Source organism: Cariama cristata, unplaced genomic scaffold (genome assembly GCF_000690535.1).
Source record: "Cariama cristata isolate BGI_N322 unplaced genomic scaffold, ASM69053v1 scaffold11930, whole genome shotgun sequence".
NCBI classification, from domain to species: Eukaryota; Metazoa; Chordata; class Aves; order Cariamiformes; family Cariamidae; genus Cariama; species Cariama cristata.
In genome coordinates, this window is record NW_009595305.1 from 30519 (window position 1) to 48793 (window position 18275).

Consider the following 18275-nt stretch of genomic DNA (forward strand, 5'->3'; position numbering starts at 1 on the left):
ATGGCAGTGTTGAATTGGGCCTGTATAACTTACTGGAAAAGAATTATTTACATCTTTTCATTGGCTTTTTGTTAGTTTGTTTCCAGTAAAAAGGGAGAGCTCACTTTTGTTTCTTCGCTTTCTTTGTCCAGCATTTCTGCCTACCTCTTTGACTTTCGAGTCTGGGATCTGCATATAAACGGGTTATTTTCAACTTTTATTTCTCCTCTTCATGAAATGAGGATGAGGAAAAGCAGAGCCCAAATGTGTCTCCTGCTGGCAGCAGGCGTTTGAACTAGCTTCGCTTTGAAATTTCCCATAGATTTGTTGCATGCAAAAGGAATGAGGTAGACGAGCTCAGTCCTTTTGAAGTGCTCTGATGGCTGGCAAGTAACTTTCGTAGTTGAAGTGAAAAAGCCGATTCTGGAGTTTGCTGAAGAGAGAAAGCTTATTAAGTGAACTTGATAAGGAACCATCATAAATACACGTCTAAATTATGTATCAACTTCATCCGAAGATCTATTTTGATGATGAATTGATGGATTAAAAAACATTTATCTTTAGTGTATGTGCCAACCAAAACTTGAGGAGTACGGTGAGTGCCTTTGAAATGAAAATTCACTCGGTCACACATAGTTATAAATGGAAAAGCCCCCCCTCTTACTGAGCACAGGGGAAAAGATGAATTGAATCTGTTATATCCCACAGCCAGCATGACAGCGGACATAGAGTTACTCACGGCATCTCTGTACTGCCGGTGTCCTTCACAGAGTATGTTTTGGTCTGGGTTTTTTCCTGACAGTGAGAACAAAAACGGGGAGGTGAAAAAGCTGTACGTGTCTCGTACTCTGCCACAGAGTGGTAAGGGTGGTTCAGGACAGTTCATTTCATCTTTGGTTTCTCAGGAGCCTCATCTTCAATGCTGAGCTAACGGTACTTGCTGCTGTAACGCTGTAATGAATTCTGTAAATGCAGTTTTCCTAGAGCATGAAAAATGCAATTGATGGTAAAACTAATCTGGTTGATCCAGTTGTATATATAGACAGTTATTTGTTACTTTTAAAATTCTGATGATTTTTTAAATCTGCTTTGAACTTCAGAGAGGGTTTTTTTAACGCATTTACACAAAATGAGGGTTTTGTGCATATTGCATTACAGTCTTCCTTATTAAGTGAAAGGTTTTGATTAAATAAGTAAACTTATTTTGCTTTGTTATGATTTAAAGAATCATTGTCAGTTCTATTGGATAACACCATCAGTTCGTGCGCAGTAACCCAAATCTAGTAGGCAAAAAACTGTTCTACGCTCTGGTAAAGCGGGGTGGACTTTACCCAAAATACCGAACCCAATGCTACGGTGTGCAACGCTTCAGCGTAAGCGGAGGGTGTTGTGGAAAGATCGGCATGGGGATGTGCCAGCAATGAGCTGTAGGTGGGGACCATGGGAGCCGAGCAGATGCTTTGCCCACTTCTCGTGGGAGGCTGTGCCAAGTCCTGGAGCTGCAAGGGTGAGAGTGGGCTGTTGGAAACCTGAAGAAAGCATCGAGTCATGCAGAACCTTGTTGGTGGAAATAACTGTCTCTTGAGCATGAGGTAATCTGTCTGGAGAATTTAATTTCCAACGCAAAGGCATGTAAGATCCTAGTTTGAAGCCCAGCTTACAGACTTTGTACTCGGTAGAACGGCGATCGCATCTTAATATGTACGTGTCAAGGCCAGCAGAAATACAGCTGTTCTTTGTGAGCTTTCACTCGGTGTTCAATGTGCTGTACAGACTTTGTTGTTAACTTTAATTTTAAGCAGTAGTGTTCAAATAATTATGAAAATTCCCAGAAAGTGCTTGAGACTACTCTTGAATCACAGCTGTTAAAAAATGCACACATTTTTTTTAAAGCAGGAGATTGCCAAAAGGTCCTTGATTTTCTTTTCCTCTTGTTTTCTTCTCAATGTATTTTCTAGCCGTTAATGGTAAGAAAGTGAAAGATTGGATTTTTCAAAGGCCTTCAGTGCTGACCTGTTTCTATTTTCATGTAAGCCACCTGTGAAACTTGCGGCAAGGTTAGACCAACCCTACATCTTAGTAAATGTCACCTTAAAATTATATAAGGCCTATACAATGATGTAGAAACTAGTCCTGCGTTGCGGTTCTGTCTTTCAATGCCGATTTCACACAGGTTGGGGACATCAATATTTCTATTGAAATGCTGTTGAGGCAGTTTGCAGACATTTAGTTTACAGGGTGTTAAAAATCTAAATTTTCTAATTCTTTCATTTTCCTATCTCACCTTCTCATTCATTTTCTTCTTTCTCTCTCTTACTTTTTTCATATTCAAAGGAGAAACCCATTTTATAATCTTTAGTTTTCCATGTAGTTGATCTCCAGAGAATTTCTTTCTCTTTCAACTACTAACAAAAATGTGGAGCATAAGAAAGTCTTCAATCACATTTAATGAACGAATTTCTTGCCAGCAGGGGTTCTGAGATTTTTACGTGCCATTTATCTGCAAGAAAAGTTTACTAGTTGCCATATTAAAAATGACAAGGAACTGTAAGTAATCAAAAACACGAAGTCTGTTATTTCAGGAACGTTGCTGGCTTTTCCGTAAGAAATACAGAAAAGCAGAAGAAGGACTTTAGTTTTTAAGGGTATATTTGAGGCTGATTTGCAAAGCAGTTTGTTAAGCACTTAAACTTTCCAGTAGTTTTTTTTTTGTTTTCCCCCCATATGGCTTGCATTTCCATGAGTGTGAAATACATTTTAAGGTTAACTGCTTGACGTTAGACCATGACTAGTGGCATGACATTACCTTGACTCATAGTATATATAATTAGTAGGTGCTAAACTTTTTGTCCCTACGTTTTAGAAAATTAATGTCTTTACTGTACAAATACAGCCTGTCCTGAAAATGGCAGTGGTTTGTCATCTTTAATTGGATGACCTGTCTAATGTTAATGATGTACATGCTGTTCCTAGGAAACTGCAGAAGACCTTAGCTGACAGTAACTCCAGAAGCGAATGGTGACATTTCACAATGTTTGTCAGGCACCAGAAAGGCACGACATTTTAAAATACTTCTTCCTCAATCGTATATCAGCTTGTAATGTACCACGCAGTCAATCTCAAAGGGAAGTAAAAGCCTTCTAAAAGCCATAATTATGTGATGGCGTAGGTTTCATGAGAGAGACTAAGACATTTATAAACTTGTTTGCTGCATTTCATTTCTTACGATTTGCCCTGTAAGATGTTAGTATCCACTCATTCATTCGTTGTCAGAAACCTCTGTATCTGAGCTGAAATTATGTGTAAGCATTTATAAATGTCATACGTTGTTACGCAAGACATACTTTTGCTATTGTGAATGAGAGATTATAATTTGTAAAGATATATAATCAGAAAATTAATAAAATTCATTAAATAAGAATTTTAAATATTCAACCAACAGAAATGTTCCTTTGTGTTTGTCATGTCTTGGACCATGGGAATCTGTTAAAACAGTTTTACTTTTTTGTGGGGGTCAAATAAATGAGAAAATTCAGTTACATTTCTTCAAGCTTCTTCTCCCTTAAAGCTACCTCGAGTTCTGCAGTGAAACAGAAGTGTTTCTACTGGTTTGAAAAAAACATTTAAAAGTTCTTCATCAAATTGACATTAACAGTGTTTTAATAAAAAATATAATTCTATCAGGCAATTACAGTTACAGAATCCTATGAATGATGATTAAGGTCTTCATCAAATGGCTCATGACGGATTAAAGGGAAGAGCAACTCTTCCTGTAGCTGTGTAGCATGCTGGCAACAGGTGACCAAAGGCTGTTTTCCAGAGAAGCCTGAAGCTTCTAGAAATGGTACGGCAGGACGTATTCAATGAATAGACCAGGGAACCCATGAAGTGTTAAGGGTTAAGGACCAGATGGCTGGCATCCTCGCCATTTGAGGTATCCGTGTTAGCCCATGCAGTGGAGGAGAAGGAGCTGGTTCCTTCGGGAGCATAGCGGGCCGGGGATGCTGGCTGCATCCCAGAGTCATTCACTAAAACTTGGGCAGCTGGGCTTGCTTAATTCAGCCAACAAAGTGATGGGTGTTTTTCTGTTGGCCTCAGCTAGCAGTCTGCCCTCCAGCTTGGGCTTCATTGTCCTAGAGCAAAAGGATGATTAGGAAAGAATTTAGGTACAAGTGACTCAAAAAAAAAAAGGATGGACCTTCTGGAAACCCTTTTTTCTCTGAGTTGCAGTTTTCACTCTAACAAGAAAGGCAGAAATGTAAATGCAAATTAAGGGCTTCATTAACTGCAAAGTTGTATCAGCAGATAGTAGCCTGTGGAAGCTCCCTCGGCTTTTTTGGGCACTGTGGTGCTAACTAATGACTTTGGCGGCATTGTCTCTTTTTCCAGAATGGACTCCCTGACTTTGCCCATGATGGGCGTGGACAACTAATGAGCAAACTGCTAATTGCCCCACAGCCAGCTTGTCGCATTAGTTTCTACTGAAATAAACAGTAAAAATCGAGTTTGTTTCCCTTGGAGCAGCTGCAAAATTTAGATATGAGAAAGACCCATTTTTTCCGTTGTTCTTTTAGATGCAAATTACATTGTTGAAATGATGAAGAGTTTTCCTAAAATTGTCAGATACAGTCTGAAATTCAATATCTTCTGATATTGAGCAGAAACCCAGTATTTCTTCGGTTGGGGTGCCCAGAAGTAAGAAAACGGGCAGGGCTGGGGGCTGGCAGAGAACAGCTCCCAGGCGTGTGAACCGCACCGCCTTGTTCTCCACAGCCAGAGGATGGATAGGAGAAGGATTTCTGTGCTTCAAAAAAAAGGTGCAATAAAATGCCCAGAGGAGCTAAAATATGAACCCAAAGTTAAGTTTTGAAGCAGGGCTGTTATTCAGCTCTCTGTTATCTTTCCCTTTTCATTCTTTTGCGTTGGGTTTTAGATCAGTTTTTTTAACTCTTGGTTTGGTAGCAGAACTTGGGGTTCTGCTGACACCTCGCTGCCGGCGTGATTCTTTGAATACTGGTTTCACGCTTTGTGTGGTAAGTAATGTTATTTTTCTTTATCAGTTTAAGAACGGTCATTGTTCCCTTTCACTGAAAATCACTGTCTCTTGTTTTGTGGCGTAGGGAAGTGCTGCTTCAGACCGATTGCTCCATACCATAACGGTTGGTATATCTGACTGTCCCTTATTATTCTTCCTAAGGAAAATGGAGCTGATCTCTTCACTCACTTTTCATAGGAAAGACTTTCCATATTTCCAATGACTGTCTTTACCTCTTCCTGAACTCCTTTTAGCTTTTAATGCTCCTTTGAGATGGGTCATTACCACTGAAGATAGGCTGTAGATGAGGCTGTACTCTTGGTTCACTGTAGACCCCATGACCCTTGTCACGAACCCTTCCAAACATGTTGATGATTTTTTGAGGAGGGGACCAAGCAGTACCCTGTGGGAAACATATGTTTCTACTTCTTCATTTGAACCAGGCCTGTAAAATTCAAGTGGGAGAGAAAGGTAGGTGGTTAACGCACAGGACTGGGAATCGGGCGAAATTATTTTTCCTTCAGGCTTCCTTAGTGATATCCTAGGGAAAACCACAAATGCAAAATGCAACCGTGTTCCTATTTACCGCTGTAACAAATTTGCCTGTTAGCTTGTGAAGCACTTTTCCCATGCCACTATACATATGCATGGTATTCTAATTATGAGTATATGTGATGTGCAGTGCTGCGTATTTTATTAAATAGTATCCATCTGTTTTAACGGGATCGGGATGATTGCATGGTCTGATTACTCTTGATGATTAGACCTCTTGCATTCCCTGGTATTAGCAGATAGGAAGAAACAGTAAATAGGAGCTCAATGCCAAAGGAGAAAATGGAGGTTTTTAGTCACAGTAATGGCATTGCGTCTATCAGATAAAATGAAGGTATTTCACTGAAACTGGAAAACTACTTAGCTATCTGACAAAAAAATTCAGGGACGAATCCATATGTACGAAAACATCTTTGCTGGAAGGAAAAAAGTCCCAGTATTAATAGCACTGTCTGCTAGCGTCTTATGACTGGATTAAGGTTAACAAGCACAGACTGTCGTAAGTAGATACGGCTGTGTGCTTCATTAGCAATTATTTAGGTCTCGTTTGTGTAACACTCTTCCTGGCTTGAATTTGCTGCTGTGATAGTGCTAAAGGCTATCGCAAAGTGTGTTCGAAGGCTATTGGGAGCATATAATCAGCAGAGTGAGTGATTTAAGCAATTACAACAGATGAGCTGCATTTAAAAAGCAAAAGGATGAGGAAAAAGGGACTTCAACCCAGAAAACGGCAAATTCTTCATTTTAGTTCCAAGACAATCCTTTTAATCTCATTCATATGTTTAATCTCATATATGTTTACATATGTACTAAAACCTCTCTGGAATTAGGGCCCAAAATGTAGGCTTTTAAAAGGTAAATCCTTCACAGCTCTATAACACATATCTTGTGTGGTTTTATATCCACAAGAATGAGACTAATGAGCAATTGGGAATATTGGATGACTTATTTATATCTGTTCTCTATATATGTAGAATATATGTTGAATGCATATTACACATTGAATACTATATATGACTATATGACAAATATTAGACCAACATTAAATATGTGCTAAAACATTCCATATATATTAATGTAACACATATGGGTTATAATATTAATGAATATATGTGGAATGTTTAAGCATATATTTAATACTGGGCTGTTTATTGGAATGTTAAACGGGAATGATTCATTTTATGAGTTAAGTTATTGCTCTTGCTTCATAAAGTCTGAGATGAATATCCGAAGCATCTGCTGAATAAGATTTTTCAGATCACGAGGATCAGCAGCTGTTCACTGGCAGTGCTTTGGTAAAAGAATTGCAGTTTAATGCACGTCTAGTGCGATAAGCTTAACCTAATCTTGGAGAGAGCGTTAAAGATAAGAAGCTCTGTTAGTGTCAGTTTATATATTTAAAAACTACCTAATCAAGATGCTCTTTGGTAGTATTGAGGCATCAGTTGCATTAGATCTGAACAGTAGTAATGTTAGTGGCAGTGCGTAGCATTTATTTTGGCATACTGTGTTGTCCTCTGGTATTCTTTCTCTGCCTTTGGTAAACAGCTGAATATAAATTACTGTTTGTTTAGCCAGAGTTTAGAAAAAACCTAAATCCGCTTTCCTGAAGGAGGCTTGTAGCTTCCTGGGGATCCTGTGACCAGCTGTAGTCATAGTGATACCCGCATCTTAGGTGTGCTGTGTGATCCAGTCCATGGGTGATTTTTATATGTTGTTCTAAGACATGTTCTTCCTTTTTCTTGCAGGAGAACCAGAATTTAAGTATGTTGGGAATATGCATGGGAATGAAGCTGTCGGAAGGGAGTTGCTCATCTTCTTGGCTCAGTACTTGTGTAATGAATACCAGAAAGGAAATGAAACTATTATCAACTTGATCCATAGCACACGGATCCATATCATGCCGTCTTTGAACCCGGATGGCTTTGAGAAGGCGGCATCCCAGGTTTGTAAGGCTACGTATATAAGAATAATTATCAACGTCTATATCAACGTTAGGATCATAATGACAGTTGGACTAGCAGTTTTACAGATAGGTGAACTCTTGGTGGTGATTGTTGAATGGAACAACATAACTAAAGTATTTCCTAACAGTACAGTAGTCTTGTGGTTTAACAAGGGAAATTTCACGCTTGGGTTTTCAACAAATAGCTGTCTCTCTTGTAAGTGACTTTACTGTATTTTAAAATATAATGATGTTTATGTTTCATGCATATTCTTTCATCTAAGTTCACTGACTGAACTGCTTCCTAAGCTTCTAGTAATACATGTTGTTTCAAAAGCAGTGGAAAAGGAAAAGTTGATGTTTCCTTTAAGAATATTCTCGTGTAAATGCACTTACGGGCATTATTCACTTTCATCAGAGCTTGATCCCAAAATGAGCAAACTTTGTGAGCCATCTTTTTAATGTGATTAACTTTGATTCTAAATTTCAGGCATGAGGTACTTTAATTAAGCTATTAGTCAAGAAAATTTAGCGTGTGTTATAGGATGACAACTCAGTCAAGAAACATATAACGTGTTAATGCCTAATTAGCAAATAGAAGCTAAATAGGACACTGCTATACACAGCTTCTGGTGCGTATTGTGTTCTGAACAAAAATAAGAGTTTTCTTGTTTTACAAGGTGTATTTATTTTTTAAATTAATATGGAAACGTTGAATCTTTTTATGTGACTATCTATGATTAAATAAGTCAAACCTTATTAAGATCGTGCTTAATCTGATTCTCATGAAGTCTTAAAAAAACCCCAAACCCACAGACCTCTTTTAAACCATAGTCGGTCATATGTCTCCCTCTCGTGGCAATGAAGCAGAAGCTGTCCTCAAATCGGTGCAGGATTTTACTACTTTGAAATCTCCCTCTCTGTAGAGATTCTGTAATAATGGTATTTGAAACTTTTGCTCCCTAGTCAAAGTACACTTGCTTTTACCTGGTTGCCTTGCAAGTTACATGTGGTTTGTAATACAATTTGCTCAAGTGCCACTGTTATTCTAATTTAGAAGTATCTTGATCCTGTGCACAGTGTGTGACAGCAGATTCAATATACCCCAAGATTAAAACCGGCAATCAAACTAAACCTACTTTAAAGAGTACTGAAAGCTTACAGAGACAAGCTAGGGAAAACTGTGCGCTCTGAAGGCGTTTCCTCAATGCAACCCAAAACCTATTTTAGAGACGCAGCTTAAAGAAAAGATTTTGCAAAAAATTCCTGTTGAATCTTTATTCAGTGCTACCATTTCCATGAATGAAGCTGACAGACACCGTAAAAATAAAAATCTCGGTTAAATAAAGATTAAGGTCCTTCTTTACCCTGAAACCGTTTAGAGGAACTTTGAAACGAGCGCAAAGGTTCCTTGTGGCTGGCTGATAAATCTACGGCTGCTCTGAGGCTCGCTGAAATGAGGTCTGTAATTCACAACCACGGGCATGAGGCAGCAGCGAAAAGCCAGGCCCCCGGGGAAGACTCAGCAGGCACTGAAAAATCTAATGCTGATGATAATCTTGCCCATCCTTAGTCCAGTTCTGCCCCTATGAGAATGATCCTCTCCTCCAAGACCTCCAGTGAAATAGAGGTTGGTGTTGTTCCTGCAGAGCTCTAGGAAGAAAATAGGGGTGACTCAGCTCTTGGTGCTTCAGAAGGTTTTACTCCCACATGATACCTTCTTGTTCTCGAGAACATGAGAAGTAAACCCATGATTTAAATTTGCATGGCTAAATATACCCATATAAAGCTTGATATGTACTCTCCTGAATCTGTGCATCTCTCTTCTCTTTCTATTCCCTTTCCTTATTCAGCCCGGTGAACTTAAAGACTGGTTTGTTGGTCGAAGTAACGCCCAAGGGATAGATCTAAACCGAAATTTCCCTGATCTTGATAGAATAGTCTATGTTAATGAGAAAGAAGGTGGCCCAAACAACCATCTGCTGATAAACATGAAAAAAGCCGTGGACCAGAATCCAAAGGTAAGTCGGGGCTGAATATCGGGTCACTTACATGCCCATCTCTTCCCTTTTACGCAAGCAGACACATAGCAACCTCTAAAAGTCTTTACGATTCACATTCTTCTAAATATTTTGCTCATTTTGTTAAATTTACCTGTCTGATGCTTCTTGAAGTTTTTCTCAAAATGGCTTACTGTAGTAAACCCTTTTGATCCATATTGCTTAATCCTTAGACAATTCCTCACTCAAAACATGTTTCATTTTTAAGGCCAGAGATTGTGTAGCCTTCTCCCTTCATTTGAAGCTATTCTTGCAGATATTCTGCATTTTTACCATTGCCAGAAATTCAGTTGTGTATTGTGCTTAATTACATTGCTGGCTAGATCACTACGCTCGCATATAACACATGCATTTTTATTAAGCTTGAGCCTTAAATATACAGGCGTATATCTGGAGGGATTTTTATCTTCTTGTGTTTACCCCCAGAGGAGGTTCTAGGAAATAGTGTTGTGACTGCAGTCCCATAGGATTGTGGCCTTAATAGTCATATTCTATCTTGAAATGCAAATTATTAAATGAAGTAATTTTACTTTCCGTGAAGAGAATAGACTGTATCCTACCAACATTTATTTTGAATTAGTTTATTTTCCTTGTTTAAAAATTTGGTAGTCTCTTTTTAGTTGTAATGGGAAGAAGTAAAATACTGAGATTGCTTTATTTGTGGTCTCGTTCTGAGCTAATTTACACCAGTTTTAGACCTATATTAATCTATTTAATATAATTATAAATCTGGTACAAAGGACTGATTCAGTTCTCTCTGAAGCCAAAGTAAAATTGCTGTTCATTTAAATGTCTCGCACAATATATGTGGTAATAATTAAGCCCACTAGATATCATTGAATAAGTTTCTACATTGGATTATCAATTTGTAACTGCTGGTAATGCTATTTTGTTGTAGCTTGCTCCTGAAACGAAAGGTGTCATTCACTGGATTATGGATATTCCCTTTGTGCTCTCTGCCAATCTCCATGGAGGAGACCTCGTTGCAAACTATCCTTATGATGAGACTCGGAGTGGTATGTAGTAAAAGTTAACATGAAATAGTAGCAGGTAGAAATTACATTCTATAGTTATTGCGCTGCTACCAAAGGTTTGCTTGGTAAACATCATGCCACTGCATTGTAATGGCTTATTTTAGCATGTTAATGACATGTTTAAAGCTCGTCACTGCATGACCATGTTTTCTGATTTTGAAGATGATGGTTTGTTTCAGTAGAGTTACATCCCAGAAATGATGTAATACCTGAGGGAATCATAGTCCCTCAGACATTTTAATCAAGGCAACTTAGCTCTTAGCTGGGACTGTTTGTAGCCTGTTAATAGCTGAAGTGAGAGATGTATCTAGGCTGCCTGATGACCTAAGGTTTCTCTACTTGCACCTTTAAAAAACGAATTTCTGAAAGCAGTAGTGTGCTAATAGAAACAACGAGCGTTGTTTCCACTTTCTCAGTATTGGTCCCATCTAAAATGATAACATCTCTGCCACAATGTGATGCTTTTAGCACACGGCAAAATCAGTTTGTTTTTTTGCTACTAGGGGATGTGCACACAACTGAAATGGTCGTGATGTGATGGTATTGTTTGTGATTGTCTTCCTTCGATCTGCTTTCTCACAGTGGAATTGCAAATCCTTTTAAGATCAGACTGTAAAACTCCTTAGGGGAGAGACCTTTGTCTATGTACTGTGTCTTCTTCTAAGAAAATACCTAAAGCCTAGAATATCTCAGATTTTGTGGTGCATTTCAAAATTAATATTTTAATAAACATTAAGACTGATACCAATAGTCACCTTAATAATGGGGCAACATGGTGCAGGCAATTGATGAAGTAAATGTTAATGTTATCAAGATAATGCTTTATTAGTTTGTGATGCTGTAGGACACTTAACCGTGTACAGAAAATTTCCAGGCACAGTCCTGCTGTGCAGTGCTGGTAATCTCAGTTGTGAGCCCAGTGGGTATGACGGCTCTTTTAATAATCCTTGTTCCTGGACTTTTTTTCCTCCCTAGGCAGTGCTCATGAATACAGCTCCTGCCCTGATGATGCTATTTTTCAAAGCCTGGCTCGCAGTTATTCTTCTTTTAATCCCGCTATGTCTGATCCAAACAGACCACCGTGTCGTAAAAATGATGACGACAGCAGCTTTGTGGATGGAACAACCAATGGTGGTGCATGGTACAGCGTCCCGGGAGGTGAGCCCAGCGGCATTGGGGGTTCAGTGTCACTGGTGGTTATTTTAAGCTTGAGTTTTCATGGGTTTAACTATAGTCTGTAACACCACCAGGTTATCCACAACTTTTGTTCTGGTTGAGGCTCAAACAAAGGCTGATCACTCACCACAGTACATCTATAAAATCCCATAAAGCTCATTGTGATGCTGCTTAAAATATTCCTCTTATTGCTTTTTCTACAGTGTTTCTTCAGTCAAGGTTCAGCTCATTGCAAATTTAGTAGTTCTACAGCAGGCGAGTGATTGCTGTGCTATCATGACAGCTTAAGGTTTGGGTTTGGGGTTTTGTTTTGGTTTTTTTTTAAGAGTGAAAAAATCCCATGAGACACCCTGATGAAAGAGAGCAGGCTACTGATGGTTCATTTTCACCTCAATAAAGCAAGCATCCAACCTTGAAAGGAGTGGAGAGGCCTGGTTTTGCAGTGTTATAGACAATGGGAATTTGGCCTTTAATTTCCATGGGAACAAAACCAGCTGTGAAGATGCTTGCATCTCCATACTTTGTGGCTTAATTAGTGCTTGATTCCTGCCCAGGTAGGGTTCCCCATGACTTTGGAAGAGACTTGTGTGCTAAGAGGAACAGCAAAGCCACTATGGCTACTTCAAGACTAATCTTCCAGGAGAAGTCTAGAAATGAGACATTTCATTCCTTTTTATGAAGAATTTTGATACGTCATTTTCTTTGTAAACAGGGGCAAAAAGGTACTGGGATATCTAAATCTTTGGGTCTTTTGTGTCTGCTAAACTCGGACAAAACTTCAGAGTGAAAACTGAGCTAGGGATTTCTGAGCTAGAAACTCAGCTTGCGTTGCAGTGATTTGCCTGTGCGTTGGCTTTGTTAGTTTGTACCTGATAACTTTGAACATACGGACCAGTTTTATTGTTTGCTTTCATCTTAATATTCAATTACAGTCTCTGAATGAATTTTTAATTTGTGCCTGGAATGAGTAGGAATCTCTCAAAGCATTAGACGGCCTAGGTGGTAGCCTAACTCTGCTCCTGTTACAGTAAAGGGGGTACTAGAAGAGGAAAAGAATTAAGGTCATGTGAATAAATTAGAACAACGACTGGTAGCACTCACACAGCCAGCAATCACCTGCTTATTCTTAGAGCTGTTATTCCCAGTCTTCCCAGCGACAGCATGTTTCCTCTGCTGTGGTACGACAGGTACCAGGGACTGGGTGTAAGGTAAAATGTTGACATTTCTGAATGTGACAAAAAAGTAAAAATTTCTCTTTGTGCGAAGCTTTCCACAGGCTTTGAATCGGAACCATCAAAACACCCTTGACAAAACAGAGTTTGCATAATTTGGAAAAAACCTGAACATAAAATATTGAGAGGTTTAATAGTTAAAAATTGTTTCAATTCAGTTAAAAATTATCTTAATGAAATATTAGATATTAACTATAAAAACATGGACATATTTAACTTCAGCTTTTTGCTTAGGAAAATGCTATAAAAAAAAGTCTTTCCATTGTTTTGATGAAATGCTTTGATTCTGACTAAACTGCACATGCCAAAGGCACATTTTTCCATTGGAAAAACTTTTGGGAAAGTTTGAATTATTTCCTCCTTTTGGATCTTATTTTAAGTCAGACTGCAAATTCCCCAAGTGAGCCCTTTCTTTTTCTCATGTTATTTGTATAGAAGTTAGTAGACAGGAATCCTAGTTCTAACCAGGATCTATGCTCCTAATATGGTGCAGCTAATAAAAAAGAGAGAGACAACAGTATACTTTGGACCATACAACATCAATCTGGTGGTTTGGTTTTTTTTCCAAGTGTAGACATCAGCTGGCAAGCTGTGACTTTTGAACGAAACCTCCCTGGTAATGTTTGCCACAGGCTGACTTCAAAAAACAAAAATAATTCAGCAAAACTAATTCTGTTGTTTCCTTGTCTAGCACTAAGGAAAATAACTAAAGGTTGCTTAGTTCAAGTGAAAATTTTCTTGGAAGCTTTAGTCTGAAAAGCTCTATCCAGAAACCAAAATGTGGCAATTAAGTTATCGGTTGTATCGGTTGTTTAACGCACTCAAAGTTAGCAGTGGTATGAGCTGTTGAAAAGCCATTTGTATTGCTTTAGGAAAAGTATTTCATTGTATATCCTTACCAGAGTTCAGAATTTATCAAGAGAAGCTCTCTGAAGACCTTGTCTCCATGGTATCTGCTCCAGTTTGGAGCTAAGGTGGTGGTTCTCTGCCTTTGCACCTTTGGGTTACTTTGGGCTGTTCTGGGTCCTGTGAAGGGACGTGAGAGTAGCTCAGTGTCCTGTGGGCACCTACGGGGTAGGTGTCCATCCCTGTGTGCTGTCCCTGGGTTGAATGGAGGCAAAACAAAAGAGAATGTGCCACAAGTTTGTAAAGGAGGTGGACAGCTGAGCCAAGTGAGAAAGGCTATGGTCTCCTCGGTCCTACCTTTGACAGTACCTCGTCAGACCAAGAGCTCTGACCTAGGAAGGGATGATTTTTCATTCTAATAAATTACTAAAGTTGCTGTTACCCTACAGACCTTATTAGGGTGCCCCTGGTTGTGCGGCATCAATTTCTTTGCCGGTATCATTCACCTACAGGGACTTCTATCTTCTGTAAAAGACAGCACTGTGTGGTGGGCCAGCAACGGTCTTCCTTGGTTCCTCAGTATGCAGGGACAGTATATGGGTGGCTCTCTCGCGTGAGTATGGGTTGCTTTTGCATACATTTTTTCTGAATCCTTGGGTTCTTTCAGTAGGAAGGCTGAATGTCTGGTGGCAGAAACGTCTGGTAGCAGCCCTTGGCTCAAACTGGAAGTAAGGATGAACTCTCCATTGCATCCATGTTCTGTCCTTGCCTTTTGTCAAACCTCAGGATTTCCTCATCTACTTCGTACAAGGTGGCAATTCTCCATTCAGGCTTTGGGCTTTTGGGGTGGAGAGAGCAGGTGATGTACAGGAATATTTGACACTTGCTTGTGTCTCTTTATACTCTTGGCTGTGAGGTTTTTCTCACTGTTGCCTGCTTAGTAGTTTCTTTCTTCTGTGGAGCAGGAACACAGAAAAAATAGCTCCCCCAACAACGTCTTTGTACTAAATTTGAGACCATGATGCCTATTACATTTGTTTTGTACTAGTTGTCATCTGTAATTAGTTGGTCCTTGTAGGTTTTTCAGAGAGCAGCAAGCAAAGGCCAAGGGGTCATTCTTCTGTGCTCAGGAAAGATCCCTTTAGCCACCAGACCCCGGGAGAAAAACAAACCTGTACATAAAATCCATGCTGTTTTTAACACTGGTCTTCTCCCAATCAGCATGTAAGTCATTATTTCACTCATGCACAAGAAAACCAAATTAAATTAGCACAGACTGCTTTAATCTTGGCATTTCCTTAGCCGTTGAGTGCATAACTTTTCAACATCGCTGATGTTTTTTAATATACCTTTTGTGTGGAGTATCTATTTGGAAATATAAATGAGAAGAAGAGATAGTAATGAATTACTAGCTAGCCACATGCCTGTTCTGTCATTAGAGTCACCTAGTCTAATCAGATTTGTGTCATTACAAAAATAGCATTTCAAAGCAGCTTACATTGCTGTACTATTAGGCTATTGTTTAAGTGTCTTTTTTATTTTCAGATACTCTCAAATCACTCTTGGCACTCAATTCATTCTTAACTTGAATTATCTTTCATGTTACCAGTTTTGGAAGCAATGTTAGGTAATTTTTTTTAGGATTTCATACAACACATGTAGCAGTCACATGTTCTCCCCATGATGCACAAGGCTCAAGTTCATCCTGTCCTGCTAAAAGTTAGTCTTCATGTGTAGAAGCTGAACTAGCTTAGTGCTGTAGCTTGTAATTCAAAGTCTAAGTGATGCCGAGGCCTGGATGCCAGGGGCACACCCCGCACTCCACTTTCTTTGTGAAGGTTGGAGTTCCTTTTTTAAAAGCTGAAGAAATCAATTTTGTCCCGTATTCTAAGCTTACTTACATAAGTACTAACATAAAGGCACTGTAGTCCTTCAGGGCAGTGGAGCAGTGCAACGGAGGAGGTTTTGTGTTGCTTGGTTTCAGAGAGAAGTCCAACTCATGGTCAGCGATGAAGGGCATTCATTGCTGAATCTCAGTTATATCTGAGGTCTGCTAAGCCTTTCTGATCTTCAGAGGGTGGTCTCTGTTAAAGTATAAGAAAGTTAGTTTTGTGCTACCCTTGGTTAAAATGAGAGGATTTGGGAGTGGGGTGATGTGCATGCGTGTGATGTATGCCATGTGCGTAACAAGAAGGAGCAGGGCAGTTGGAGAGCTTGACCAGTGGCAACAAAATTGCTGCGATGTTGAATATATCTTTTGAAATGTCTTGATTTCTTGGATGTTGCACCTAATCACCATATTGAACAGGCAGGAGAAGAGTGCAGATTGTATGTAGCCAGCCCAGTGCTCTCCAGATTACAGATGCAGTAGGCCACAGTTTAGATCTGGGCTATCTTCGCCCCATTCTCCATCCCAGAGATTCAGATCATCACCTGCAGCTCAGGGATGCAAGCTGAATTTTTTCAGGAGCAACACGTATAAACTGTGGACCAGGCTAGGAGCTGGGAAACAAGCTATAGGATAAGGACATTGTGCACAAAACTGGAAAATATATTGCTTCCTTATTCCGTTCTTGAGAAACTAGGGCATCCCTGAGTATCACCTTGCTTTGGGAGGTGGGCGAGAAGGAGAAACTTCCTGAGAACTGGAGCAGTAATGGTCAAGAGTTGTTGGCACCGCAGTAAAATGACATCGTGCCCTTCGGCTCTCTGTTCTCCTCTTCATGGATTCTTTCTTTCTTGTAGAAGAAAGGCAAAAATATAGAAAAAACAACATTATGTAGTTTCTGGAACAGGTGCCTGGCAGCCAGCACTGCTGTCAGGATTTTACTCGTGACTCCGCTGCTCTCTCGCTGGGTGCTGCTGAATGGTCCATCTTGCGTTCTGCCTGGTGGGACACCAGAGCCGTCCTTCCCAGGAGCACCTTTGCCTTCTGCGTCCTCATTTTTCAGCCATCTAAAAAAAGGTTTAGAAATGAAAAGGTTCTTTCAGAAATCTGAAGAGTCCCTGTTCCTATCAGTAGTTAGGAGTCTTGTTGCCTGGTTGGCAGAAAATAGATCCTTCCCCTTAATGTGTTGGCAAGATCCCACCTGATTCAATCTGTTTGCTGCCTTTGGGGTTCTCTTTTGGGTATGACATCAACTCTCTGGACATTTCTGGACCAGTGGACAACACCGGTGCTTCGGTGAAGAGACTGCATTAGGTCTCGATTGTGGCCTGCATGGGGGAACACAGGGCTGACTGAATTAGTTGTGTTTGAAGCAGTGTTAAATCCCTCAGTGACCTCCATGGGGGTGCTCAAAATGCTTGGTAGCCTTTTTCTTTTCAGTCCTCCATTTGAGAATCCACTGACTCTGCTCTCTGGATAGACTGGGAAGGCAAGAGCTAATTCTACGTCAGCTTCTGCAAAAAATGTATTTATAACCCTCCTGGGGCCAGCCACAGTCCCTCTCCGGCTGGTTGATCCAGTTACAAAACTGGAAACCACTTTGATTATCGGTTGACCGATTTGAGAAAGTAGCCAATATTTCCATGTAGTAAGAGGAGGGGCTCAGAAATGTAAAAGAGTGCATCTTTTCCATCAAGTTTTTATTCCTAGTGATGATGCTACTATATATGTTTTTAAATTCCTGTGATTAAAATTGCATTAATAGTGATATTTCTCTTCTCTGTTGAAGGCTATCCGGTATTCATTTTGCAGAGGCATTGAGTGGGTGGGAAATACTCCTACCCATGGAAAAATTTCTGTGTAAATAAAATTTATAAGAACTTTACTTTTATATTTTTCTTCTGGTGGAAAATATTTGGAATATATGCAGAAAAGCTTGACAAAGAATATTCCTTAGTAAATAGATGCTTTTCATGTAAAATGTTACTAAGTTGAAACCTTATGTTTTCAGAAAAAAACCCAACACATTTTTGACCCATCTTTATAAACCACTTTTCCAAAATCACTCTACCATGTTTCATTTGCTTTATAAATAATTGTCATTCTTCTTGGCTTACAAAGTGATCATCTTTTACTTTCATATGGAAATATTTTAGCCATAATCAGAAATAATTTTCTGTTCCTGAAGAGAAAAAAAGCAATTTCTATGTCAGCTATCCAAAAACATGTGTCAGGGCAAAGTATACAGGCCGGGTGCAGCATCAGGCAGAAGTATACAGGCCAGGTGTCAAGTCTTTCCTAAACTTTCCCTGGGAAGAAAGTGTTTTAGGGAATTAATTTTCCTGTTGGTTTCTCTGATTTAAAGCTTCTGAATTCAGAACTAAGCTGATTAAATGGAACTGCACCAACTGTATTTATAACTATTCTTTTCTTAGTAGCCTCAGCATCTCCTGTGCCCCCCTTTATTTACTTGAGAACAATGCAAAATGCATCACAAACTCTCTTTTCTGGCATTGCAGGAATGCAGG

The 18275-nt window shown here is 39.5% G+C and overlaps 1 protein-coding gene across 1 annotated transcript in view; it reads left to right on the plus strand.

Moving 5' to 3' along the window:
• Positions 1 to 692: 692 nt before the first annotated feature.
• Positions 693 to 18275, plus strand: part of LOC104162802 (carboxypeptidase E-like) — a gene marked incomplete at its 3' end in the record, with an annotated part of 17740 nt that continues 157 nt past the window's right edge. Inside the window, exons 1-6 of the mRNA XM_009701623.1 lie at positions 693 to 840; positions 7315 to 7511; positions 9365 to 9532; positions 10470 to 10587; positions 11581 to 11763; position 18275. The exon at position 18275 is cut by the window's right edge and continues 157 nt beyond it. Coding sequence (XP_009699925.1) covers positions 693 to 840; positions 7315 to 7511; positions 9365 to 9532; positions 10470 to 10587; positions 11581 to 11763; position 18275 — 815 coding nt within the window. The remainder of the gene's footprint in view (positions 841 to 7314; positions 7512 to 9364; positions 9533 to 10469; positions 10588 to 11580; positions 11764 to 18274) is intronic.